Source organism: Arvicanthis niloticus, chromosome 2 (genome assembly GCF_011762505.2).
Source record: "Arvicanthis niloticus isolate mArvNil1 chromosome 2, mArvNil1.pat.X, whole genome shotgun sequence".
NCBI classification, from domain to species: Eukaryota; Metazoa; Chordata; class Mammalia; order Rodentia; family Muridae; genus Arvicanthis; species Arvicanthis niloticus.
In genome coordinates this window covers 79,198,503-79,225,451 of record NC_047659.1, presented here as the reverse complement: position 1 = coordinate 79,225,451, position 26,949 = coordinate 79,198,503, and the positions used below count along the sequence as shown (strand labels likewise).

Sequence of the window (26,949 nt, the reverse complement as noted above, 5' to 3'; positions counted from 1 at the left end):
ATAGGAGAGTGGGCCATTTCCTGAGAGTACACACTGCAAGGCAAGTTTAGCAAGGGTTTCACTTAATTAGCTTGTGTTCAAATGAGGTTTCAGGGGCTGTGCCACCTATACATGTCCTCAGGGTCATCCATCCATCCCTGGAGATCTTCCTTTGCCTTTTAGAGATGTCTGAGCCATGTTTTGGTTAACTGCCCCGTGAAATGTCTGTTCAGTACTCTGCATCTCTGTCCATCCCCTAGGAAAGGGCAGCAAGGCAACAATCTTCACACCAGGTCAGCAGATTAAGGGAGGATTGTCAGCTTCTCTCAGGACCTCAACCATCTCAGCTACCCCAGTCATAGACTCTTCTTGTTGGGAAGCCCACACACCTGTCATACAGTGTCAGATCAGAAACCGACAAGCCTAAGAGATACAACTAAAATGGATGGAGATGATTATGAGAATTCGTGCTGTCATTCGAAGAAGACTGTTCCAGCTGGTGCTGAAATCAAGAATTCCTTCCTGGAATAGCATCAAAGGAACCACAGTGTGTAGACCGGATGGAAGCACAATGAAGTGACTGCAAAGTAGTCCATAGACATCTTATTGCAATTTGGGGTGTGGGAGTATGCACTTGTAAACCTAGAAGTTAAAGAGTAGAGACAGGAGGATCGAGAGTTCAAGGTCATCCTCTGTTACATAGAGTTCTAGGTCAGCCTGGGTTATATGAGACACTATTTCAGAAAATTGAAACAAGAATAAAAGAAAAAATAAAATAACCTTCTACAGACAAGCAAAACCCCTACAAACAACACTAGCAAGATCCTATTGCTTTTCCTCAATGGCTCTTTTAGACCAGTCATTTTCAACCTGAGGAGCACGGCCACTATAAAGGGTTGAATATTAGACATATTGAATATCATATATTTACATTATGATTCATGACAGTGGTAAAATAATAGTTATGAAGTAACAACAAAATAATCGTATAGTTAGAGTTATTACAACATGAGGAACTATATTAAAGGGTTGCAGCATTAGGAAGGTTGAGAACCACTGTTCTAGACAAAATAAAAGAGGTATATACAATTTCCCCAGCCCACCAAATGGCCCTGTCTTCTCACTGAAAGAACATGTTAATGGAATCATTGAAACAAAAAAACAAAACAGTGGGGTAGGGGTGACCACCCCATGTCTTGAGGGGTGTTTAGTAAGTGGGTGCCTGTCTTCTGTGGCGCCCTCTATTCCCTACCACTGACACACCCCCGAACAGCAGTCACGGCCTTGACAGTTTCTCTGGCCTCTAGACATTACAGTGGCCAAAGATGGAAGCTGCACCTTCTACAGCCTAAGACAAGACAAACGGCAGTGTGCTGCAGGAAGAGCCTACTGCTGTCAGTGCCTTATGTACCTGCTGGCCTGTGATTGGTAGGCCATAAACATTTATTAAAAAAATAAGAAAAAACAAGCCCACTATTCTAATTATTCAGAAGGGGATTACTCAAATCTCGCATAAATAAATCATCCTGGCCCCAGGACAAGTCTACCCCTCCACCCCCCAGGCAGCCCAACCACGCAGCACCGATTTAAAAATCTTGCAATTTTATTTGCATATAAAGGCCGCTAGATATAGAATATCACAATAAATTTAAAGAAAACAACTGCTTTTCCTAAATTTGAAGGTAACATAAAATAGAATAGCGCTCAACGGCGTCGACAATGGGAGACCAGAAAAGATTATTAGCAACAATATTTTGTGCTAGCGAAGATTGCATCAACACACAGTGCAAAATGGGAGGGGGAGGGGGAGTGAGAAGACGATGCAGGGCATTTAAATAGAAAGGACAACTAAGCCTTATTGAGTTCGCTTCCGATGCATCCGATGAAGTCTATACACACTGGTTACTGTACCTAGACTGAACTCAAGCTCTTTAAGACCTTGAGTTCGCAGAAAGTATGGGTCAGTTCCTTCGGACGTCTGATGTGCTGCTGCCAATGTTGCTTTGCAGTTGTACTGTCCTTGGCAAGATTAAACTCCCAACTGAGTCGTAACGCACAAAAAATAGTTATATATATATAAATTCATATTGAAAAGGAGTCTGCACACTTCCTTTTTTCCTTGCATGACTACCTCTTGACAGATTCTTGTTTCCTTATTTTTAAAGCTCAAATAATTTAAAAGAAACAAACAGTGTGAGAGTTGGTAGCATCATGATACGGCTCTCTCTGGCTAAGCCTCTGCATGAGGGCTGTTCTTCCACCACCTCGGACACAGTCTTCTTTATAGCCAGAGTGAAGCTAGGGTTTTTCCAAACCTACTTCTGTAGGGATTGCTCTAAATTGGGGCCACATCTGTAAAATAAAAATGAGGCAATACCAAGAAAACAACAACAAAACACTGAAAATTAAAATTTATCAAACAATACTCGGGGTTGTGCAAATCTGGGTGATTTTCAAAACACTGCCTTTGTGTTTCTTTCTCTCTTCTCTCTCTCTCTTTAAAAATCTTTTCCTTTCAGCTTAAAGCATATTCAAATAAGACTTTTTTAAATCATCATTTTTTTTTTAAAAGAAAGCTTGGCTGTCCTTTGGCAAACACTAACAATTTACAATGGCGTGGCCTTTGAGCAAACAGAAGTCATTTTACAAATTCACAATGCTCCTTTGATTTCAAATGGATGCCCCACTCAAAAAAGCAAAAAGAGGCGGCACAACTCAAGCATCTTTTTTTTTTCCCTCCTGTTCCGACAATTTACAAAAAGAACTCACAGGATTTGGAAATAAACAAGTCAGAGAATGTGAGTTTATAATTAGAAAAGTGGCAGTTTGTAGACAGTCCCTCACATTCCAATGGCAGTTTGTAGACTGTCCCTCACATTCCAATGGGATGTTGAGCACTTTAGGAGCCCTGTGGGTTTGGAAGGTCGAATATGATTGGAGGGTTGGTCGGTTGAAAGCTGACTGTACAGGTTGAGGCATTGATGTAGGTGGTGTAACCGTCGGTCATGATGCCATACCCTGCAGGAAGACAGAGTCACAGTTACTGCAGTATATACAAATGACAGTGGTTGAGCACAGGGACATAGGCAGGGAGAACAACAACATCTTTGTCAGAGGGCAGGGAGATGAAACTCAGTGGACATTTCCAGATACCACAGATTTCAGGAGCTTCTGGCCAATTTTGCTGTTTTCTTTAAAAGGGGAGAATTCTCCTTTGCAACACAGAGCTATTCTTCCCTGTGTCCCCTTTGCTTAAACACTGAACTGGTCAGGCAAAAGACATGATACCTGTATCGCTGAGAATAAAGAAATGTATTCCCCCTACTTTTAAAGTATCATCTTCATTTCAAAATCCTGCATTAACTATTTAGTTGCAGGAAGGAAGTGGGCAGCTTAAGAGCACATCCTGGCTCCAGAGGAAGGGAGGCAAGAGAGCTGAGGTTCTTCTTCACCCCTACAGTGATCTGTCTTCGTGACAACTAACCACAAGTCACTGATTCCACCTTGAGTTATGTGACTTTAATGCTAAGTTCCACTTCACTCAGAAACATTGCCTCTTCGATTGTGGTAGGTAGAGAGACATCGCCACAGGACCCTGTCTCCTGACTATACCCAGTCAGAGCATGGAGGGAAAGCACCACTACATGAAAGCTGAGAAAATGTCATGCCATCCCTGGCATGTAAACTTCCTTTATAATTTTTAACATGGTGACATTTTTAGGCTCCTAGGGAGTTTGCACATTTCCAGGGACACCTTACAGCTTCTTCAATGAGTCCATAATTCTATGTTCACACTGGACTCCACGGTATATAAAAAATAGCAAAGGAGAAATAAAATGACCAGGACTTAACAGAAATTAACTGATAAGGTTCTTATCCCTCCACCCTCCTCCTGCTCCATTTGCTAAAATTTTTCCAAGTAAGCCTGTGGAGAGCTTAATGAGGGTCAATGGAAAAATCTCTTAAGAAAAGAAAAGCAGCATTTAAAATGTGCACTGTTTGGTTCCGGGGTCATAAAGTCTTGTTATCTCTCTCCATCAAGAGGCTGGTATTTGCCCTCTCTCTGCCCTCTTTAGCTGTCTTAAGTGAATAAAAGCAAGTCACGTTTATTTGAATATGATCACTTCCCTTTAAAGCAAGTTTATTATTGTGGGACTTCAGTGGAATTCTCCAATTGTCTGGCCAGTTTAAGGTAAATTAATGACTTAAACTCCTTTTTTTTTTTTTAAGGGTGAAATTCAAACCCAAAGGAATCCTACAGGAATTCAAACTAGTTTTCAAGAAAACAGCCCCACCGCCACCCTGTCGTCCAGGAAATACAGTTTAGATAGGTGGTCCCATTTCTCTGTTCTCTGTCTGCTAAAGAATACTCCTGCTTAGGAAGCAGAGGAGTCTCAGCTCCACCCACTTGCTCCACTGTCTCTTCTCTGCCTCCTGACAGAGCTGTACCCCTGCTTTCCAGAGTCAGCTTGTGCCTGTATTTGGAACAAGCTGATTTTTCTCTGGCCTCTGTAGGACGACTTTTCAATATGCTCTTTATTACCCGACTAACTAGGAAGCCACTGTGCTTTCGAACTCCATGGAGTAAACTCGGCATTCTGTTTCACCAAGCACACAGCCCCACACACCTCAACTTGACTCTGACATTTATAAGGTCCAGAGAACCCCAGCGAGCAGGGTTTGGGAATCATGGCAGCTGCAGCTCTGCCTCACACAAATGCACATGCCCCAGACAGTCTTGTAGTTTCTGAGCCTCCCCGCCCCCCCCCGCCCCCTCCGATCAGCTGACGGAAAGACTTCACTTGTCTACAAAAGCCCAGTGACATCCCAGTTTGAAAAGGCACAGCAGACAAAACCCAGAACCTTGAAGGTTCCTGGAAGCTTTTGGATTCTGGGACTTTGACTCAACTTACCTTGAAAGACAGAAACCAACAGGTGGACATTTTCAGTTAGAGATTTCATTGTTCCAATTAACCTCAGCCAACAGTGCTAACAATTTCTGACAATTCTTGGCACAGTAAGGAAACGTTTTTGATTTGCAGAGAGTGTTTCTTTCCATATATGTTAGGAAGCTTTCGTCGCACTTACAGAGTAACCCTGCAGAGATCAGCTTGCGTTCCTGGCTTTCTGTGTTTGGTATGTAAGACACTCTGGATACAGGCAGGGACTATCGATGTTTTGGGCTGTGTCTACCTCCAGGGCAACTTGTCTAACGCCATTAAAGAAAAAACTCTGGCCTTACTGGTGCTGCAGCAACGGAGCCTAGACTCCAGGGCTGCTTGGGGGAGCGTGGGGTGGGGCCTGTGGTAAAGGGCTCCTACTTGCTTTTCTACTTAAAAGACAACAATATAAAAATACTTATCAGCTTCATAGACGTGAGCTTTTCTCATAAGGTTTCATCTCATAAAAACAGTTCCTTTTTGATAGAGCTTGGGGATCACTGCGTTCTCAGCATGCCATGTCTGGCAGAGGCTGCCTGCTAGAGAGTGCGAGGTCATGGAGAACGACACATTGTCCATCCTGTGTTCTTACCTTCGTGAATCCCACCGAACACATGGAGCTTGGGCCGGACGCGCCTCTGGACTGTGTTTAAGAGCTCCACGCAGCCCACCCTTTGAAGCTCCTTTGGAACCCAGTCTCGAAAACCTAAGGGCAGAATGCAATCAATACTCTTAATTTTCCTTCCTCAGGTAAGGTTTCACGCCCACTTTCCGGAAGCCGTAACTCACAGAGGTTTATTATGTTATCTGTAATCCCAGCCTCCCCATTAAAGCTCAGAATGGCTTTTAAGGAGCATTCACTCATCGTTTTGTCTTCTTTGGATTTTGATTAATTTTTTTTTTTTTGGTTTCCATTTTCCCCCCTTTCCAGTTAATTAACATTCTTTTTCTGCAAGAAGTTTGATTTATTCAACCACAGGTTTCGAATCTTCTCCGTGAGATCAATGGCACTCGTTCCCGGCAGCCCCATAACAGCTCTTTCCCAACTCAATTCTGCTGCTTTCTCCTCTTCAGAATTCTTTCTTGTGCGTAGACATACCAGTTTACTCTCTTGGCAGTTCATAGAAAGGGGATCCGGAAGAGCTCCCTGGGAACTGGCCACAGGATGCCTTGCTCTGCTTAGGGACATCACTCTTAACCCTTGCTGGTTCCTGACAACCAAAGATTTGGAATACCCAGTTGCTTCTCCATTCCCCTTTAGCAACAGACAACGTGACCCCTTGGTGGCATCCAGCAAGCATGGGCTAATTGACTAGTTTTAAAGTAAAAGCCACTTAGTCCTCTGCTTAATGCAGAAAATCTATAAAACACTGACATCAATTATAGCAAAAGTCAGCTATTTAGATGATTATGGTGTAAAATGAAATCCATACACCTCAGCAGGACAGGGCATAAAGAAGCCAGGTGGGATGAGAGGCTGCATCACAATCTGTGGGAATCCATCTCAGAGCTCCATTAGGTACTTTTTACTGTTAGAAATGGCTGGGCAGGAAGACAGATTTCTGTTCTACTTGGCCAGGCAGGAGGCATGAATATTTAGTCTCTGTAAAGACAGGGTAGCTGGGGTGTAGGGGAGTGGCTGGAGAGAATGGGAAGACTATCAGGTGGAGACTGAGTGCCTAGCAACAACCAAACTAGGGTATAGAAAAGTATCGAGAAAAGGGAGCATTCTGAATCCACAGTGATTGGCGTTATTACCTTGTAGGTGTGTTTTCTTGAAGAAGGAAAAACACTTCACTGTGTCTATGAGCACCTCAGATAACATCTTGCTGAGACTATTAATAGTAGAGTAAATAGCACATATAGCTCCCTTCACACTGAGAATTCAAGAATTCAAACTCTCCAGCCTCACGCCCAGAACACCACATTTTCCAAACAATCCCACACTTAAAGCTCTTTATACTGTGAAAGCTTTGTCTGACTTCTTATGAAGCTTCTGGGTGTGGACCTCCCTCTGATATAGGTACACCCCAGTTTATCTCACTTTTACTATGAAAAGAGGGGCAGCAGCCTCTGTTGTCAGCGTTGCCAGGATATGGAGATTGTGTAGACTATAGTGTTGAGACTCAGCTATTACTAACACTTGCCTCATGCCAAAGTCAATGACTTCATTGCGAATTGCTTGTGCTGTTTGAAGTCATGTTTGAAGGAATGCTCTAGTGACAGGAATGCTTCAGTGCTATAACTGTCCAGGACCCCAACCATGAACTGCACCCAGCCAGGCTGTGACTATCCAGGACCCCCACCATGAACTGCACCCAGCCAGGCTGCAGCTATCCAGGACCCCCACCATGAACTGCACCTAGTCAGGCTGTGACTGTCCAGGAACACCACCATGAACTGCACCTAGCCAGGCTGTGACTATCCAGGACCCCCACCATGAACTGCACCCAGCCAGGCTGCAGCTATCCAGGCCCTCACCATGATCTGTACCCAGCCAGGCTGTGACTATCCAGGACCCCCACTATGAGCTGCACCCAGTCAGGCTGCACGGGTAGAGGAATCAAGCTGGCTGGAATGTACCTGCAGTGTAGTCTTGCCGAGTAAGACATGCTAGCCAAAATATTTGGTTGGCAATTTACTGATAAAATTAGTCTAAATAAGGAAGTAAATTGATAATGATTTGAGTAGGCTCTTTGGCAAATACAGTCTTAGGGGATGCAGGATGAGGTGAAGCGCTTCAGAGAGAGGCGTGGCCGTGGAGGCCCAAGTGTACCACACTGACTACAACAGAATTAGCCTTTCTTCCCACTTCACCATCACTACCATGTGGCTCCATGGCCTCAGCCTACACTCTTCTTTTCATTTGTTCAGGAGCCCTCCCTTTGTAAGAGAAGGGAAGTAGCTCCAAGTGGCTCTTAACAGGGGTATCTACAAAGATTAAATATGCATTGGGAGTGAGTTATAAAATGTTTTCTTCTGCAGGCTGGCAGAGTGGAGGTTCAAACTTAACAGGGAACAGCAACAGAAATCATGAAAGTCACCTTCAACCCAGTATGACTAAGAAAACTCTATTAATACCATGCACTGAAATAATATAGAAAAAAATGTGTTCCCCCACACAAAAGAAACAAAGAAAGATCAGCATGTGCATTCAAATAGAAATGTTTGCATTTTTCTTCGGAACATGCTTAGCAGAAAGTGTCTGTACAAAGTAGATGGTGAGATCGGGCTGGTGAGTCCTGGCTCAAAATGTCCTGTAGCAAGCCAGACCAGTTAACGGGCTCGTCGATAATTAGGATAGAATTATTTAAATCAAATAACCATCTTCTGACCAATAATCTGGGTCACTAGGGCGGTAGCTTTGACACCCAGAGACTATATAAATCAGAATGCTGCTATAACATGCCTGAAAAATACCTATCTGTAAGTCATTTTCAGGACAAGTCCTTACTGAAAATATTTCATCTTTAGAAAACTTTTTTTTTCTCATATAATCATCTCAAATGTTAACCTTTAAAGATACCTCAGGCCCAGTGCTATGTGTGAAAGGAAGATGAACCCCTTTGAACAAAAGTTTCTTTCATTTCCCTGCCATTCAAACGCCTATGATTGGTAGTCTCTGTCTTCTTCCGTGTCCCACCCTATCCCTTTACCGTGAAGAGAATACAGTTCTTAAAATAAATTACCAAGCTTAAAAGACTCTGGTTTTCCATGTTCATTTAACTTTTCCCCCTTGACTTGAATAAATGAAAAGAAAATTATTTTCATGAACACCTAGCAGAACTGCTGAGTTTAATTTCCACATTGAGTTTCTTTAAAGACATTGACTTTCCTTTTTTGTACTCATTCTTTTTTTTTTCTGGAGAAACATTATTATGCTCCCAAAATATTATTTATGATGCTGCGGGAGGGGAGCATTTTGTATGACGAAAGCCCAACCTTTGCACTACTTACCTAGAGGAGGTCCGTGTGTCATGAGTATGTCGATGCCTTCAGGGATGAGGTTCCATTTGTCCAGCAGAGACTGGCCTCTGGGTAGGTTAAAGCCCCATCCATTAAACCACGGGGTCCTTTGGGAAGATAACACACTCGGGTCAGGCCAGCAGAATGAGCCTCTGGACTGTCATATTTCTCACGAGTATTCACCCACAGTTTGCGATGCTCTCTTTTCTCTTTTGATGGTTGGCCCTGGCAGCGGGCTGCTTTTCTGTTGACTGCTTCAAAACCAATCCATTTGAAAGCAGGCATGGGGCCTATGAATTGTTCAACTAGAAAGGGGCATGGGGGCCACTACAGTGGAGACTTTCCCAGCAGGCTTCTATCAAAACTGTGACAAAGCTTTGTCTCCTCCTAAATCTCAGTGCTCAGTGGATATCCCAAGATATCCAGCCCTGATCCAAAGTATTTCCAATCTCCCTTAGTGCTGCAGAGATAAGAAACACCAGCAGTACTTTCTGATCCCACTCCCCCCATTACGACAGAGGTTTGGTGCATAGGTCCTTGTTAAAAGACAAGGACACTTGGCTTTCCACTGTCCACTGAAGTGTCCTGAACAGTCTGGTTGGAGGCTGCTGAGAACAGCCTCAGGGTTCTGAAAAGTGAAGGGGGTCACAGAAAACCCTTCCCACCACCAAAGGGAGGATTCTGGGGGATATCCCTGATCTTTCTGGAATTTGCTTCCAACAGCATCTTTGAGCATCTTCCCAGAGCTGCTTCAGGAGTGAGTTTCTGAAATGGAGACTATATGAGCAAAAGAGTGGGGGGTGTCTGTCTGTCTAACTGGCCCTGACAGTTCCTCATTTACAAATGTCGAGAGAGAGAGAGAGAGAGAGAGAGAGAGAGAGAGAGAGAGAGAGAGAGAGAGAGAGAGAGAGAACAGTTTTTCTTTAGAAATCTTGCATGCTTCTACGAGGCATTTTCAATCGTCCTCATCTAAAACATTCAAGTTGACCAGTATTCTCTGAAAATGGCTGCTTTGTTCCTTAGGGAAATTGTGTTTTGCTCTGCACTCTTGCAAAAAACAAGATGGTCAATTTCCTGTTAGTACTCCACTTTACTTTCCAGCTTAACCTGCCCCCACTGCCAGTCACAGCTGATCAAATGGACTCTGCATTCTTATTTGAAGACAATCACTGAGCAAACTAACAGGATTCCCTCAAGAACCCAAACTCAGAGACACTGACAGAACATTCATTTGGTGGTGGACACGCACAGTCAATGTCACGGGCAGAAAGATGGTCATTGTAATCATATCAAAACCCACATATGAGGTGACAGTAGCAACCTTTTCTCCATGGTGAAGATAAAAAGTTCATGAAATGGCTCCACCTGTATAGGTAGTTGAGGGTGGCCTTGCCAGGCATCAGTGGAAGTGGAGGGCCTCAGTGCCTGAAAGTTTGGATTCCCTAATGTTGGGGAAATTGAGAGCAGGGAGGCGGGAATGGGAGGATGGTGGGAACACACCCTCATAGAAACTCCCAGAACTATATGGATTAGACATAACAAAGGCAGGCCGCCACAAGACTAGTTTCCAGAATTTAAACAAAAAAAATTATCTTGATACTAAAATTTGTTTTGAGAATTGTATATTGCAGAATACAGAGCCTTGGTGTATCTACTCATCAGGCAAGCTGAGCAGACCTGCTCGAAACCTCTGACGTCCTGGAATTTCAGCTGGATGCAGTGAAGATACAGACATCAAAGGCTTATCAATTTACTCTTTCCCCCACCCCTCTTCTAATATCTTGACGACGCCCATAATCAGCTTGAAGAAGTTAATGAAGAGTCGGTGCCCCTATTCCCTGGCCTTGGGGACTGAGGTGGTTAATATTGGGCTGTCTTTCTAGGGAAAAGTAGTGATTTTGTTGAAACGGGGGGTGGGGGGAGGATAGCTAGAATTTATTGCGTAGCCATAACCTATTGGTAGAAGTCTGTATAATTGCTTTTAAGCTGAAGTTATAATTTCTTAAATGGTACAAAATTTACTTTGATTTCAAATTTAAGGTTTTCATTGGTTTAAGTTTCTTATTGATATAAAAGTGAGATTAATATTGTTACTCTCATAGTCATTGTGCATATATGACACATTTAGGAATACAAGGCTTAGACCAAGTCCTTCTTTAATTTTTTTAACTGATTTGAGATGGTTAAGGCCCTGTGAGTTAAGGGCCTATAGCAAATTCATGGCTCTGAGTTTATTATTAAGGTGTTTTCTATATTTTATTTAGAAATAGCTGAGAGGAGTTAACAGACAACAGTCCAGATTGCCTTATATGGATAGTTGGTTTTCAAAACTTCAGAAGTCCACAGAATTGACGTTACAAACATTTCTGTATTAATGTTCATTTTGATTAGAGACCTGTCTGCTCCTGACAGCTTCCCTGTCTTGGATTCTAAGAAATTGAACATCTTTGGAGTTACTCCAGTTGTGGTGCGACAGCCACTAGGCAAGAATTGCCTCTTGTCATCTACAGACAAATTATTGTCCAGAAAAGGACACGCTTGCAGAATAGTCAACTGATTATATCTGCCAAGACAGAGTAATTAGCCCTTAATAATTCTGCATCACTTGGTCTGTCAGATAGATGATCCTGGGCCAGAAGGCTAAAGATTGGATGCTCCAACGTTTTGTAGTATAGGGACTGTCCAGGTATTTAGCAGTCTCTATAAATTGGCTAAGTTTTAGAAGCTATGCTTTGTGTTTTTCATAGTTTCAGTTAATTCAGTCATTCTGGATTTCTGATGGGGTTGAAGATTTATAGTCTCATAGCCAATCCCGGCTATTTACATTGAGAGAAAAGATTTGAGAGGATGGTTTTCAGCTGACATTCATTCTAAAGCCAAGAAAAAAGCCAGGTCCAGAACTAAGTTTTTAGTTAGGAGAGATGACAGAGGTTCTGGTTAGTAACAAAATGATGGACTGGGTATTAGGTCTATCTTGTACCTTACTGACACAAATTGGTATAGTTATGCTCTAATTGTATTTTGAGAGAAAAGTTTTATTTTAACAGAAAGGGTGATATGTAGTGGGAGCTAAGGTGGGAGAAGTAAGAAGAGGAAGAGGAGGAGTAAGGAGAGGAGGAGAAGAGAAGGAGCTAGGAGACGAGAGTCGGGGGGAACAGGGAGGCGGATATTCTCTTGTGTCTCTGCCAGTCAAAGATAGTTGATATATCTATGTTGCGTATTGGGTTACACTTCTCATTGTATGGGCATCTTGTTATTGAGCATTACCAAACTTATAAAGCCTTTGATTAACATTTTAAAAAATTGTATAAGAGCAAAAAGGAGAAGGGGGGATGGAATAGGGGTTTTCTAGGGAGGGGAAATGGAAAAAGAGGATGGCATCTGAAATGTAATAAAATAGCCAATAAAAAATAAATTAAAAAAAGTTCATGAAAGAAGAGACTGGCTCCAGCTAGAAAGCAGAACCCAATAAAGTACCCAATTTAATTTGTACCCTCTTTCCAAGTCCCCACGCCATCTGTGCCAAACAATGTGATAATAAAATGGTAACAATCTCAAAGACAGCTGTTGTTCATTAGGTATTTACATTGACAAGGTTCTAGTTTAAGCATCTCATTGCATACTTCAACTTCACAATGTTTAGTGCCCCTGAGATGGAGAGCATTACCATTCATTTTACAAATAATGAAACTAAGTAAACATAACTTGGACATAAAATAAGGCAATCTGGTTCCAACCAGATTTAACTACCATGCCAGCCCCTCTTCCTGTGTACTAACTCAATAACTTACCTGCCTTAGATGAACCACTTCTGGACTCTTTCAAGTTTGTCTGTGGCTTGAAGACAAATGCTATCTCCATTTCATGGTTCTGAAATCAAGCTGTAATATGATGGAGTAGACACCTGCTGCTTTGGCACAGCCAGCTCTCTCCTTCCTCTGGTGACAATGTCATATTTGTCTGTACATAATCTGCCTGTGATTCACTTACAAGTGTACAAGCTGGGCAGTTGAGTGTCATCCCTGAGAGTTTGTTAGCACTGACAATGAGCTCAGGTTCCTCCTGGTCTCGAGAATTGACTGTGAGATGCTTTAGCTATCCTTCGTTTCTTGAGAATGAACCATCCACCAAGGAAACCCAGCATAGGAAAGTGAGGGCTTCAGTAATGGCTTTAGACAGTGGATTCAGCTGTGTCTCACTTGACCTGAAGTCCTCCTTCCTAGTATATGAACCAACAAGATCCTTTCTTTTTATTAGCTTCTGTTAGGTTCCACTTCTTATAACTGAAAGCTCTACTAAATACAACCATTGTACTTGTATAAAAAATGAGCTGTGTTATCTGTTCTGGGCAATAGTGCTCCCTGCTAAAAGGTCCATATTGTTCTTACCTAGAACCTGTGAATATATTTCCAGTAGCAAATGTCACTAACCTTAAAACAGGGACATAGTATTGGATTATACAGGTGGGTTTAGTGTGACCTACCAAGGCCTCTGATAGTGGCCTCTGAAGGGCAGTACGGTTGACCTGAGTGGAACAATGAGAGACAACTCAACCTGATGTTGCTACCTTTGAAGATGGAGGATGAAGTCTAGGAGGCTAGGGATGATGGTTGCCTTGGAAATCTAGATAATGTAAACTCAAAAAGTGAATTGTTGATGGAGCATGGTGGCATATCCCTGTAATCCCAGTACTTGGCAGGCAGATCTCTGACTTAGTGGCCACTCTGATCTACATAGCCAGTTCCAGGATAGCCAGGGCTATCCTATAAGATCCTTTCTGTAAAAAACAAAACAAAACAACTCCCTGAGACTGTCTAAAGAAACGATGTAACCCTGTCACTCCTACATTTTAGTTCAGCAGGACTAGAGTCAGACTTCTGACTAACAGTGACAAATATGATGACGTATTTGTGTTGCGTGTTGATGCTAATTCCTGTTGATTGGTTAAAGAAGCCATAGAAGCTAATCAGTATCTGCCATGTTTAGCAGGCTGGGAGCTATAGGGCCCATGAATAGTACTGGGCCTTACTTGGTATGCAGCATGTGTTCCACCAGAATTCTGTAAGAAAGCAATGTTCACTGTCCTATTCCTGATTAACTAGGCAGCCCCAGGCATCAGGTCTGGGAAGAAAGCCTGAGACTCTTCTAGAAAGGAATCCATCAGTCTTGTTCTCTCATGGCCTCTAGCAGACCTATCATTGGGTTCTTGCATATTTTCATTCAGGTCTTAAAAAAGAGAGCTCCCCGGTTTGAAAATGCCCACCCTTCTTCCTTTTACAGTGACCCTTGTCCAAGATTTGTCTTAAAAGTAAAAACAAAACAAAACAGAAAAACAACTATAGAACCCAGTGAAAAGTCTGCATTTTGGCAGAAGACAGACTAAAGAAAAAAAATAAGCAAAAACATCTGTTTTCCTAAATTTTGAAAACAAGCTTCTGGACTTTTGGTTCTTGTTTGGCTGGAAAATAAAGAAGAGTTTGAAAGAGTCCCAAGCACACCCAAGTTGTAGGGGCAGCAGGGGGCTTCATTTGCTGGAGACAGGCAGCTTTGAGCCCCAGGACACCCTAGGGACTTTTCGTAGTCAAAGGAAGAGGAGTTCATTTTTTCAGTCTCTCCGATGTTTCTCTTGTAGCTTCTTCTCTTAAAAGCCCGTAGTCATACCCTCCCCTTTTCAGGAAGTGCTCAGTTTTATAAGCTTCCAGGGAAAGACTAGGCTGAACTCATGGTCTATAGATAACCCAAGCTCTGTTTGGTTAATGTTAAGCTTGTGACAGAATGCAGAAGGGTCGAAGTTAAGGACAAAGTTTTAATGTGTCTGGCTTTTATATGAACTCAAGCCCCCGTGTGTATGACAGTGAGCGGTTACATTACAGTGACAGGAACATTTATCAGGGCCTGATATATTTTACACAGAGCCTTTATCTAGATTATTGGCTTTAATTCCTCACAGCGCTCCTTAACCATGTAGTCTCAGTCTATATTTAGGTAGAAGCATGCCATCCGTGATAGCAATTCATCAACATCCCCAGCCCTAGTATTTGTAGCTGCCATGTAACCCCAAATGGGCAACTCCAGTCTAGGGTCTTCTGTTAAACAACAGTGATAAAAACCTTCTCACGTGATTTCAATGTGGGGGTCTCATGAATGTAATGGAAAATTAATGGCAGTTGCATCAGCCTTGCACTCTGAATCCTGGATGAGTCCAGAAGATGGCACGGGGTTGCCAGGTGGTTTAGGGAAAACAGTATGATGTCGCTGCTATTTTCCATTCGTCTACAGTTCCTGTCTCCTGCACATAAGGAAGGTCTTCACATAAGGTAGGGGCAATAATCGAGGGAGAAAGGCAGCCTGATGATGTTTTCCAGAACGAGCTCAGCACAGGAAAAGAAATGGGGCCCCTGGATGTTGGGAGATCTGGGTTCCAACTCTCATTCTGTCCTCAAATACACTTGCTCATATAGACCTGAGGTAAGGGAAGGACCCGCAGTGGCCAGTCTCTTCATCCAAGGAATGAACAAATGAGGGGGCTCAGTTACACATTTCAAGCTTGCTTTTAGGATGTGGAAGTTTTCTGCAGAAGCCCAGTACACAGCACAGGTGAGCACTGAGGCAGTCTGCCCAGGGAACAGGAAAGAGACTCTGCAACCTTGCCATCCAGGGCAGCTGGCGACACCTGGCACTTGAGCTTCCTATGATCTAACGCTCTTAACATTATACTATTCTGTACAGATTACCCAGGTTCTGAGTAATGCTGGGAATTATTTTCAGTGAATTGTCTAAATTGCCGGTGAGGGACCCAGTGCAGTGTGGGAGAAATGTCTGCACAGACCAAAGGCGGGCGGGCTCTGTCAATGTCAGTGAATAATGCTCTATCCAGTTCAGTTTGAATTTGAAACATGAGACCCCAGCAGTGAGCCCATCAGAGTTTCACTGGAAAATATGTGCATAGCCAACCTCCTGAGAGTCACAATAGGTTTTGTTCTGCAGCAACAGGGGGTAAGGGGGGAATGAGGGGGGAGGAACCCAAGGAACAATGTCTAGTGCCTTGGCCAAGGACTTCATAATTAGCTGTGACTAACAAATACCACATGGGAACCAACTTGTAAGAAAAGGACTCACAAAGCACCTTCATACTAGTAGGCCAATCTGTGCCTGCAACCCGGCCCCTCCTGAGGAGGGATTAGAAAGGTCTGGAAGGAAGGGGAGCAATTCCATTTGCCTGAAAGCACTGGACCTAAGACTCAGATGGACAGGAACTGGGGATGCTTTCAAGGCACCAATCAGACCTTGGCTCTTGAATTACCAGCTGTTAGCCTCTGTGGATGGGCTTCCTAGAGCGGCAGGAGTCAAGAGAGTTAATAGCTAGAACTAGTTGGAAACAACGTCAATAAGAAAAAAAAAAAAACAGGTCTTCTAGACGGAAGCAGGCTGAGATGAAATCGCTGCAAAGGTCATCTGTGTTTGCTGTACACAGTGCATCAGTGCAGGCAGAAGGAGCTGCTGCCCATAAATCCTAGGAGGCTTGGACAGAGAATGGTGTTTACTCCCTCTACAAACTTCAGAGGGGGCAGGGCCTGTCCTGGCAAAACAGGATTTACAGACAGCAGAACTAGAGGTCAGGTGCGCTGCTCTGGTTCCCAGTCCTGGTTTGGGTCACTGTTCACCTTCCATGGGCAGACAAAAACTGGGCTGGCTATACCACAAAAAAAGAACTGGGGTTCTTGTGTGTCCAAGTCTGCTGAGTACTTCTGCAAGGCTTAGAAGCCCTGCGGTGTCTCTCTTTCATTTCCTCGGTCGCTCGGTCGCTCTGAAGGAGAGGTCAACAGTTCCTGTAACACCCTGCTGCAGGACCTGGCAGGCTGGCCTTCTTACAGTTGTGAGCACCCACAAGCTCTATAAAAGCCAGCCATACTTATTTGAGAGGCAGAGGTTAAGAGCGTGGATTATGGAGTCAAACAGATCCACGTTCAAGTCCCACACCTGCCAATCACTTCCTCGCCTTCTCTGAGTTTCAGATTTCTCATCTTTGTAATAAAAATTTATCTTCCAATGTAGATAAAATAACTATATGTAAAACCTTTGGCAGGACATGGCCCAGGAGTGCTAATTTGTAATTTATATTTATATATGATATATTAACAATATATCTGTTTCTATATATCTGCATGTGTAAATATGTGTACATGCAGAGAATTACTCAAGCTCTTCTTCTTTCTAGAATTTTCAGCCAAGTACTCAACAAATCACAGAGCGCCCTGCTCCAGAATGTTTTAAAGGTCCCCAGTGATCCAGCAAGCATTATTAGATGGCCAGACAGCCTGATCTCTTCCAGCTGATTACTTATTAAAAGGCACTTCCTCAGCTCACGTTGTTTGAGTGGAAGATTTTTCAGGAAAGCACTTGCTCACTCACTTGTTCACGCAGTCTTGCTCAGTCAAATCCCTGAAACGCAAGTGCACAGGGCAAAACAGCTCGTCAAGGCTGCTTAGCTGGGTGGCACAGGTGATTAGATTTTTGGCAAGATCTTCAATTGAGGAAGTTCAGAGTCTGGGTATTCAGGGTCCTTGGAATATTTATAATAGAGGACTCAGAGACGTTTTACTGGAGGAACTGACAAGCCACTAATTAATGGTACCAGTGCTGCCTGGCACCTCCATTAAATCAAACTCAGAAAGTAGGGGCCACTTTTCACATGTACTTTCTTTCCTAGACTGTGGCCCTTCGGAATCACCATCCTCCTTCCTCAGGCCTCGCACTCCCTCTCCGACTGCACATCATACCAGGTCCAAGAGAAGCTAATTTAAGCACTGCTGGTGAAAATCACCCCGTACTCCACATGCCATGAAGCTGTCATGGTAATTCGTGATCTCCAGCTCACCCGATGGCTGAGCCCTCCCCTGCTTGCAAAGCTTCCCTGTCAGTTAGAAAGAGCAGTTTCCCTGACACCAGATGTGTCATCCTGAGTATCCAGATGAAAGGCAGCCACCTGTCCCCTTCTCCTCCACCCATGCTCCCTCCTTCCCTGCCTTGCTTTTCCCTCTAAGCTCTGGGTTTTGAGAAACTTTCCCATCTCCTACCTAGATCCTTCTGTTGGCTAGCCTGCAAGTTACTTTCATGTGCAATTAAAAAGATGTCTTGCTTTGGCCCACAGACTGACTTGAATCAAGGACACACACACACACACACACACACACACACACACACACCCCACCACCACCACCACCACCACTGTTAGCAAAGAGAGGGAAAACTTCAATCTTTGTACCCTGCTTGGACAGCCTGCCTCACCAGAACACTGGCTCAGCTGCCTCCAAAGGGCACTGCAGGCTTTTCTTCTGACAGCTGTCTTGTCCCAGCTCTTCACTGGGGCTTTGTAGTATCGCCTTCAGTCATAAGGTGCTTGGGATGAAAAGATACTCTTTTGATAAAGGGCAGTCCTGGTGACTAATGTGGTCTGTTTCCCATGTATGCAGAAGGATGAAATGGTACCAGGTTGTCCCATGAGCCCCATGACCTACAGGTGGGGCTCCTTGAGCCAAAGGATCAGACACTGCCATCCTTTCCAACATGCTAACTATGCTCCTGTCTTGTAACGAACAAGGAGCAAGCGTCAGGTCAGAAGCAAGTCTCTGCTACCATTCCCTTCCCCTATTGGGAAGGAGGCAGCGTGCACAGAGCTTGCTTTAGGAATCCAGAAAAGACATTATGACCCGTTTTCAAACATGGCTCCCTATGAATTATTAAAAATAATGTTACAGTATCTGCACAGCCTACCCCAAGCATCCTGGCCTTTAATCTTATAAACAAGTTCTGAGCAGGAAGAGTAAACTGAGGAGATGGTTCAGTGGGTTAAAAAGGACCTGAGTGCAGTGCCCTTGCACCCACATTAAAGCCAGGTGTGGTTGTGTGTTCCTGTAACCACAAAGCTGAGTGGGCTGGGGATAGAGATAGGAAGATCCCTGGGGCTCGCTGGTCAAAGAGTGATGGAGGAGGACACCTAATATCCATTTCCAGCTTCCACACCCAGTTATGTGACCCTGCCATAAACATCTCCACCCTGTAACATGCACATACAATGACTCCTACTCCTAATTCACACGTCCACATAAAACACACACACACACACAAAATCGTCAGCATAGCAGAGAAAAAAAGTAATTTCAGTGTCTTCATGTTTTCTGCACCCCCTATATATGACTGAGAAGATGAATCCACCCATCATACCACGAGAGTCCGGCAAGGCATGGGACAGATCATAGCATGACAGACAGTATTTTTTGTGGGCAGGAAAGAAGTTGGGCATAACCTGTTGCTTACAGAAGTGTTGCTTTGCAGCCAAGAAAATCAATGGTGTCTTTAGTTAGAATAGAATGTCTGTCCCCTGCTCAGACCTCACTATCACAAACAGTGTCTTACACTGAGCAGCCACGATGAGAACTGCATTTATAACCCCCAAGCCCCAAGCCTTTACTCCCCACCCCCTCAAGCAGGAAGGACTCTTCAGCAAGGGCATCTAATACAAACTCATCATAAAAAGGGCAGCTAAATTGGTACAAAGAATGAAAGAAAGGTAGCATTTTATCTTATAAGGAGGAAAATGGACAATATATTATTAGGATAAAATGTATACAATACAAAATTTACCTTAATTGTGTCAGGTATAATTGGATCCTTTCTATTAAGTATATTCACAATGCCACTGTCATTGTTATTCATCCTCAGACTCTGAACTCATCATCAAATGACAGTTCCCTACTGGTTTATTCCTCCAGCCCTTGGTAAACACTCTTACACTTCTTGTCTACACAGTCAGGTATAATCTGGAAGCCTCATGTAAGTGAAAACAGACGACTATCTGTTTGTGTCTGACTTATTTCTCTTAGTATAATGTTTTTTATAATGTACCAGGTGTCAGAAATCCACTCCTTTTGTGGTTGACTGAGATCCCATTGCTTCAGAAAGCAGTATTCATTGTTTGCCTAAGGTTTCAGAATGCCCAGTACTCAGCCTGGCCACACAGAGGCTTGGAAAGTAAATTCCAGTTATTCTCTTTGTGTAGTGCACACCTAGTGGCTTGGAAGCCCAGTGAGGATGGCTTGGTGAGCCCCCAGGGCATTCACTCATCCATTGGGTACATTTTGGTTTGGATGCCTGTTGTGAGCCATGTTCTAGCAGGACAGGTGCTAGACAAAGAGAATCCACTATAGTGTTCCTAAAGCAAACGACAAACAGTTATTTCAGATGTAAAGGTGCAAGGGGAAGAATTCTCTAAACTCTGGCTGTCTTTTCTAGGCAACGTAATTTCAGAGAGTCTCCAGAAAACCCCAAATGACCAGAAAAATAAGCTAGCAGTTCTCAAAATGGATGAGTTCCCAAATGAGAAGTGACCCAGGGAATGCTTGTTGGGACTGCAGGGAAGTTACCTTTCCCTTCAAATACTCCTAACATGCTGGTGGATATAGCACCAGGAAACACAAAAGCCATCTCCCCAAAGAGATCAAGCCAGGGGGCACTGTGTGTTACATGCATGGCTGGTGCTGAGGCACAGAACGAACAGGACAGAGAAAAGAGTTGGGAAGACTGCCAGTACTTGGGCACAGGGCAGAGAACACCTGCATTTCACCTCCCCCCATGCTTACCTGCAGACATTCGAGAACCAAGCAAGCAGAGCCTGCTTTACTCAAGTTTTAAAGAGTGAGAAGGAAGGAGAGGTGAGCTCAGGGTCAGCTGGATTTTGTCTTGTTACAGAGCAAACCCTCAGGGATCGATTGTAATGGATACAGGAAGAGATGGATGAAGTCTCTGCCCCAAACAGAAGACATCATTGTACAGTAGAGGAGAGAAGCAATAGAGCATAGTACCATCAGGGTAGTAGAGGGAGGGTGGTACCAGAGAGGAGAATGTAATGGGTACTGCGATAGAGAATGGACCAATTACGGGCTGTATGACACAGGATGCTGTGACAATGTGTAGTACGTTAGAGGCTGGCATCACGGGGAGAATGTGACGGAGGGCAATACAGGAGGGGCTGGTATGGCAGAGAATTCTGTGACACAGGGTGTGAGTAGAGGCTGGTATGGCAGAGGATGGCACGTTGGAGGACAGAATAACTACTTTGCTTGCTTTAGTTCAGAGTGTGTATGTGTCCGACATTTATGTTGCTAACGATGCTTTCTTTAACATTCTATCTAATGTCCTGGGGCACAAAGGGGCTAGAGCTGGGGAGGGATTCACTAGCAGAGAGCCCATCACCTGGAAAGGAAACCACAGAGGAGTGACTGGCTGGTGGTGGTGAAAGTCCAGTGCAGCCTGGAGCTGAGGAGGGAGACCTGAAGCTTCAGTCAGCTCACCACTGTGATCCCAGCCCCTAGCCCACAGTGATTCACTTGAATGAAGAATGAGTCTTCTGAAGAGTTTCTGACTTCATGAGAAAAATGTGTATTACTTGATGGTCAGTGGAAACCCAAAGTATCACCTTTTAATATATCAGTATAAACTCAAAATATCTTGTAAAAAAAAAAAAAATCCACCATGCCAAATAGTTGTCTTAGGGTAAGAACATAATAGGTGATTGTATTGCTTTCTAATGACTCTGGGTAAATTCACCTAGTGGATCTATTTTTCAGTCTGTAAAATGGGTATGATAACACACAGCCCACAGGTATGTGGAACTCACTTAGAACAATCTTCCCTATAATTAAGAACTTGAGGGTAGCATCTGCTATAATGTCTGTTAGCATCATTTAACTGTTAGTGTCACCGCTTCCTTAGCTTTGTTTGGTACTATACATTCTTCATGTCACCAGGAAGCTTATCTCTTCCCTCCTTCCCAGACTTGGGAAATGTTGAGCAGACATACCCCAAAAGCACTGGAGTCAGCCTTTTACACAGGCAGGCCAACTTTAGAATACACACAAAGACAAAGGCATGGGCATTAGAAGATGAGATTTCTAGTTTTGACTCTTCAAAGCCACTTGAGCAAGTAACCTCTCTGAATTCCCTTTTTCTGAATCACGAAACAAGGGTCGCAATTCCTGTGAAACTTGCCAGGTTGCCAAGCAAATGCCAGTCAGTATAAGGGAGTCACAAATAAAACAAAAGACGACGTGCCTTCCCGCTCCCAGGTCGCCGTTTGTCCTTGAGCCCTATTTCTGCAGCTTCGAGGCTCAGAGGAATTGGAGTAAGTGACAAATAGGTCAGCTGGAAGTTAAAGCGCCGGTGCCCATTTATCTACCATTTTGGCTCTAAAGAACTAGTTTCAGTCCAGAGTGATTTAGTGAAGTGGGGAGGTCGTGCCTGTGCAGTCCGAGGAATGACTGAAAAGCTGACGGGGCCCCTTCAGTGCAGAGGCGAAGGCAGGCACACAGGCCGGGTGTCCCTCAGCCAGTGCCATCCAACCATGTATTATTAATTGGGCTCAACAAACATTACAAGCACCTTCCACTGTGAAACTCTGGCAAGGCGCTCTGGGGAGAGCTAAGCACAAAGAGAGGCAACGTCCCAGCCGTCACCACCCTGCCATCTGGTTGGGATAACAAGATAGTTACAGGCCAAACCGTCCCCTCTCTCTCTCTGCCCATTAAATTTTTACTGTGCCCTCAAGGCTCGGGTCATAATTATATTTTCCTCAAGAAGCTTTCTCTAATCCCCTCAGCATTTTGTCTAATCCTCATTCGTGAACTTTATCACACTTCACCTTCTCTCTGAGGTGTGTACGTGTGCTAGCCTTTACTCTTAAAGGCATTTTAGTCAAAGTTTGCCTAAGTGTCCCTTCTCCGAAAGATTATAAGCCTTTTTTTTTTTGATTCATCTTGGTGTACCCTAAGATCTGGTAAAATGAGTCATGTGAAACAGATATCAAGAAAATATTTCCAATAATGAAAAAAAAAATTACCAGGATATTTAGAATAAATGCTAAAGGGAGTGATCCAGGTAATACTCTTGGTTGGCAGCAGGACAGGGCAAGATGCAGAAAGGCTGGCTGTTCAAAAATGAGCTGTTTTAATAGACTAGATAATAAATTTATAAATAAATAAATAAATAAATAAATGTAAATAACCTCATAGATAAATTTAAACTATACTATAATATATATGTACGTAATGCACATGTGCATATATATACATACATATCTCAATCACAGGCCAATGCTGCCTAATATGCTAGCCACTACTTAGGCATGAGGTTAGTTAGCCTCAACTGAGGAAACATACACCACATTTTTGGATCTTCATAGAAAAAAAGTGTTGAAAATCTCTAAAATCCTTTGTAGTAAATACATATAAAAATAATAATACTGGGGGTGACTTGGTTAACTGAAACCTATTAAAATGAATTTTATTCTTTTCTTTCTTTCTAAACCTTTGTAGTAAACACATACAAAAATAATAATATTGGGGATAACTTGGTTAAATGAAACTATTAAAATGAATTTTATGTTTTTCTTTTTAAGATAGATATCTCAAATACTTTTATATTATGTGGTTCCTGTTTTATTTAAATTGGACAATGGGAGCTGGAGACATGACTCAGTGGTTGAGGGCTCGCTGCTCCTCGGAGGGACCTGAGTTTGGTTCCTAGCACCCACGTCATGAAGCTTTTCTGTAAGTCTAGCTCCAGGGGTTCCAGATCCAAAGGCCTCTTCTGGAAACCACAGGCACCCACAGAAATGTAGTACACTTGCAACACATCAAAATAAGATAAATCATAGGAAAAGGGAAAAAGACTGGACAGTGCATCACAGGTCTTACACATGGCTTATACTACGACCCACTAATCACTACTCAGAAATTATATGCTAATGAAATAATATAAGATCAAATAAAAATGCTATGCATAAGGCTGTTCAATATGAATATTATTTATAAGAGCAAAATAAATGGAAACAATTATGTCCTTTAGATTGCATTAAAAATGGTGGAGAAAATTACCATTATTGAAATATGCAATAAGATAGTTTACACAAAGATAAATTATAGTGAAGTAATAACACAAGAAATTCTTAGGACTGCATTAAAAATGGTGGAGAAAGTTACCATTATTGAAATATGCAATAAGATGTTTTACACAAAGATAAAGTATAGTGAAGTAATAACACAAGAAATTCTTAGGATGAAATGTGGATTGAACTACCAGCCCCTCCATACACTGAACAGAGTGTCCAAATCTACATACAGTCTACATGGATGCAGGCACTTGTTTTCCCTGGCTTCTCATACATCTCCTGAATGACTGCTGCATCCCAGGTCATGTATTAAGAGAGATCTGAATTAGAGCTGAAAAGAGAATGGAGAGCCATCCAGAAAAACAGACAGCTGTGAGTAAAACTGAAATCACTTATGTATGACGGACACCCGAGAGAGATCAGGCCTAGGCTCTCCTGGGCTAATCAATGGATGGAGATTACATAAAGAAGTAAGAAGCCATTCTTTTGAGGATAAGGATAGAAGGTTTGCCTTAGACTCCCAAACTCTCTTAGGTTATCATCAGAACACAGACTGTCACAACCTTCAGTCTCCTTGAGCCTCTCGCACTGAGCTCTTCATTGTTGGCTCAGTGCTCGTTCAGAGGCAATCAGGGAACTCTAGGCTGGAGCTATGAACTGGAGTCTGAACCACCTTCAATACTTTCAGATGTGTGAGCTTTGACAAGTTGCTATGCCTCTAAAAAACCCCAGTTTCCCCATCTGCAAGATGGGTGCAGTGTCTACCTCGTCGATATATTATTGCAAAATTAAAACAAATAACCCACTTAATTTTTTTGATAGAATGTTTGACACACAGTAAGAGGTGTTTCATTGTTATTGCTGTTACTACAATGTTTATAAAAGCAGTGGCACATCGCTGATCAGAAAGATTAAGTGGCAGGGTGCGGCCTGCCTGCCCCCCACTCTGCCCCCGACTGGCATGGGGTCACTTACATTCAGTTTCTAGAGTGTTTTATAGCCATTGAATTTACTCAACCAAGGTTTCATTTTCATTTTTAATGCCTTAAAGGATGATGAAATTATAAATGTTCTATATAATGTCATAGTGAAATAATTTAACCAGAAAATTATTTAAATTCACTATCTTTTCACTGTGAAGCATAACTCATGAAAGACACTCTCATTTTAAAATTCACTTTTTTTTTTAAATCCCATTGTGTCACTCATTCAGTTCCAATCTATTCAGAAAATTAAGCACAACTTATCAATTTCTAGGTAGCCTTTCATTAGTCAAAAGCAAAACCAGGTCAATTGCTTTGAGGTGTTCAGAACTGCTGATGGATTGATGGAATCTTGCAAACACAAACGTTTGCTTTTTCTGATACTCAGGCCTATTCATTCTGATTTCTAAGCCAGTTGGCATGAAAACGGTTCTCTGCTTTATAAATAGAATATTTTTCAGGGCTTTCTAGAGGTGTCTGCTAAAAATAAACAGGGCTCCAGTTTATTTCTTTATAGCTTTCAAAACCAAAACAAACTAAAACACCAGTGCCTAACTGAATATGCTGTATTTAAGTTTTGGAAGGTATCTTTATGTGAGCAAGGTTTAAGTTCTTGAAATGCACTTCTGCAGAAATTAGACTTCACATAGACTTTCTTATGTGAAGTAAGAACACCATGGTGTTGGCTTTGTTTCTTGGGGCCCTCAGAATGAATGCAACTGAGCTCAGCTGTCCCTTTACTGAAAGATACATTTTTCCCCCTGAAAATTACTACGAAAAATACATTAATAATTCTGATATATAAACCCTCAGCTATTTGCTCATGAACTGACAGCATTATATTGAAGAGGAACCCACTGTTCCTGCCCCATGTTGGGAACTATATGAAGTTATTGTTAGGTGGTGGGGTTGCAGGGTAAATGTCATTATTCAGCAACAACTCCAGGCTCTCAGTCCAGCTCCAAGGAGTAGCTTGGCTTACATGAACCCACATGCCATGACAAAGATTTTGCTACAGCAAAGCAAAGGTGGAAAATGGCCTTGGATTTTTTAGGTCTAGAAACTAGGCTGGGTGCCTCCTTGCTCCGGTGACACACATGTTCCCAGAGTGTATGTAAATCAGTGGTATGAACACATGGTAGGGTGAGAGGTAAGAGGTTTCTTGGTGCACTGTCACATGGCAGTACGTGACACGTTATGTCTGATCTCCTGAGACTGTTCTGGATCTTAAAGGACTCTATGGTTAAGTAAGTCTGAGAGGCTAGGTCAATGGCTTTCAGCGCCAGGCTGTATGCAGAAAGGGAAAACTATCACAGGGAAGCTTCCGCAGGATGAAACCTGCTCAACCTGATCTATCTGAACATGGTCCAAGCAATTAGGACTCCATAAGCCCCGCTCTGCACTTAAAATAATGTCTGTTCTTATTCCATGGCATTTATGTAAAGCTGCCAGTGTGCCAAGTCCTGTTTCAAGCACGGTTATGCACAGGAACCCATTTGATACAGAATATCTACAGAAGAAACGAAGTCTCATTTTACAGAGGAGAAAACTGGGACAACAAGAGATGAAAGGTTCCCAAGGTCAAACCCAGGTCAACTCTTACCTTCCTTGCCAAATCAAACCCTAGTCAGGAATAATTTTCAGCCCTAGTTTAGGAGGTATAGTCCAGAGTAGCTCCACCTGCTTCAGGTGCTCCCTCCTTCTCCTGTCCCAAGCTAAACCTGGAGGATTTCCAAGTTTTCTCCTTTTGCACCAGAGAGTGACAAATTGAAAGGGCTTTGCAGGAGATGCAAGTCCATTTGTCCTGGGGAATATGTTTTCTGTTGTGGTTATAACCACATAGCATGAGTGGAGGGACTTGAAATAATACAGCTTGTTTATCTGACAGTTCTTGAAGGCAGAAGCTCAACTCAGTCACACAGAGATACTCCCAGAGCAACCTGTTTCTGGGGGCTTGAGGGGGGAAATCACCTTCTCCCCTACTTCCAGAGAAAGAACTGGGGACTCCCAGTCCAACCTCCCTCTAACCTTGTGTTCACTTTGACCCTCTTGCCTCCCTCCTACCAGGATCTTGTGATCACACAGGCTCGTCCAAATAATCCAAGATGGCCTGCCTGTCTCCAGCTTCCAGAGCTGG

General features: G+C 43.0%; 1 protein-coding gene across 8 annotated transcripts in view; it reads right to left on the bottom strand.

Moving 5' to 3' along the window:
- Positions 1–1,564: 1,564 nt before the first annotated feature.
- Mpped2 (metallophosphoesterase domain containing 2) overlaps positions 1,565–26,949 on the bottom strand; it is a 183,699-nt gene continuing 158,314 nt past the window's right edge. For all 8 annotated transcript variants that reach the window (XM_076929399.1, XM_076929397.1, XM_034496817.2 and 5 more), the window contains 3 exons: positions 8,877–8,992; positions 5,512–5,625; positions 1,565–2,997 (listed from right to left, as the gene is read on the bottom strand). In XM_076929399.1, the coding sequence (XP_076785514.1) occupies positions 2,879–2,997; positions 5,512–5,625; positions 8,877–8,992 (349 nt within the window). In that variant the 3' untranslated portion in view covers positions 1,565–2,878. The remainder of the gene's footprint in view (positions 2,998–5,511; positions 5,626–8,876; positions 8,993–26,949) is intronic.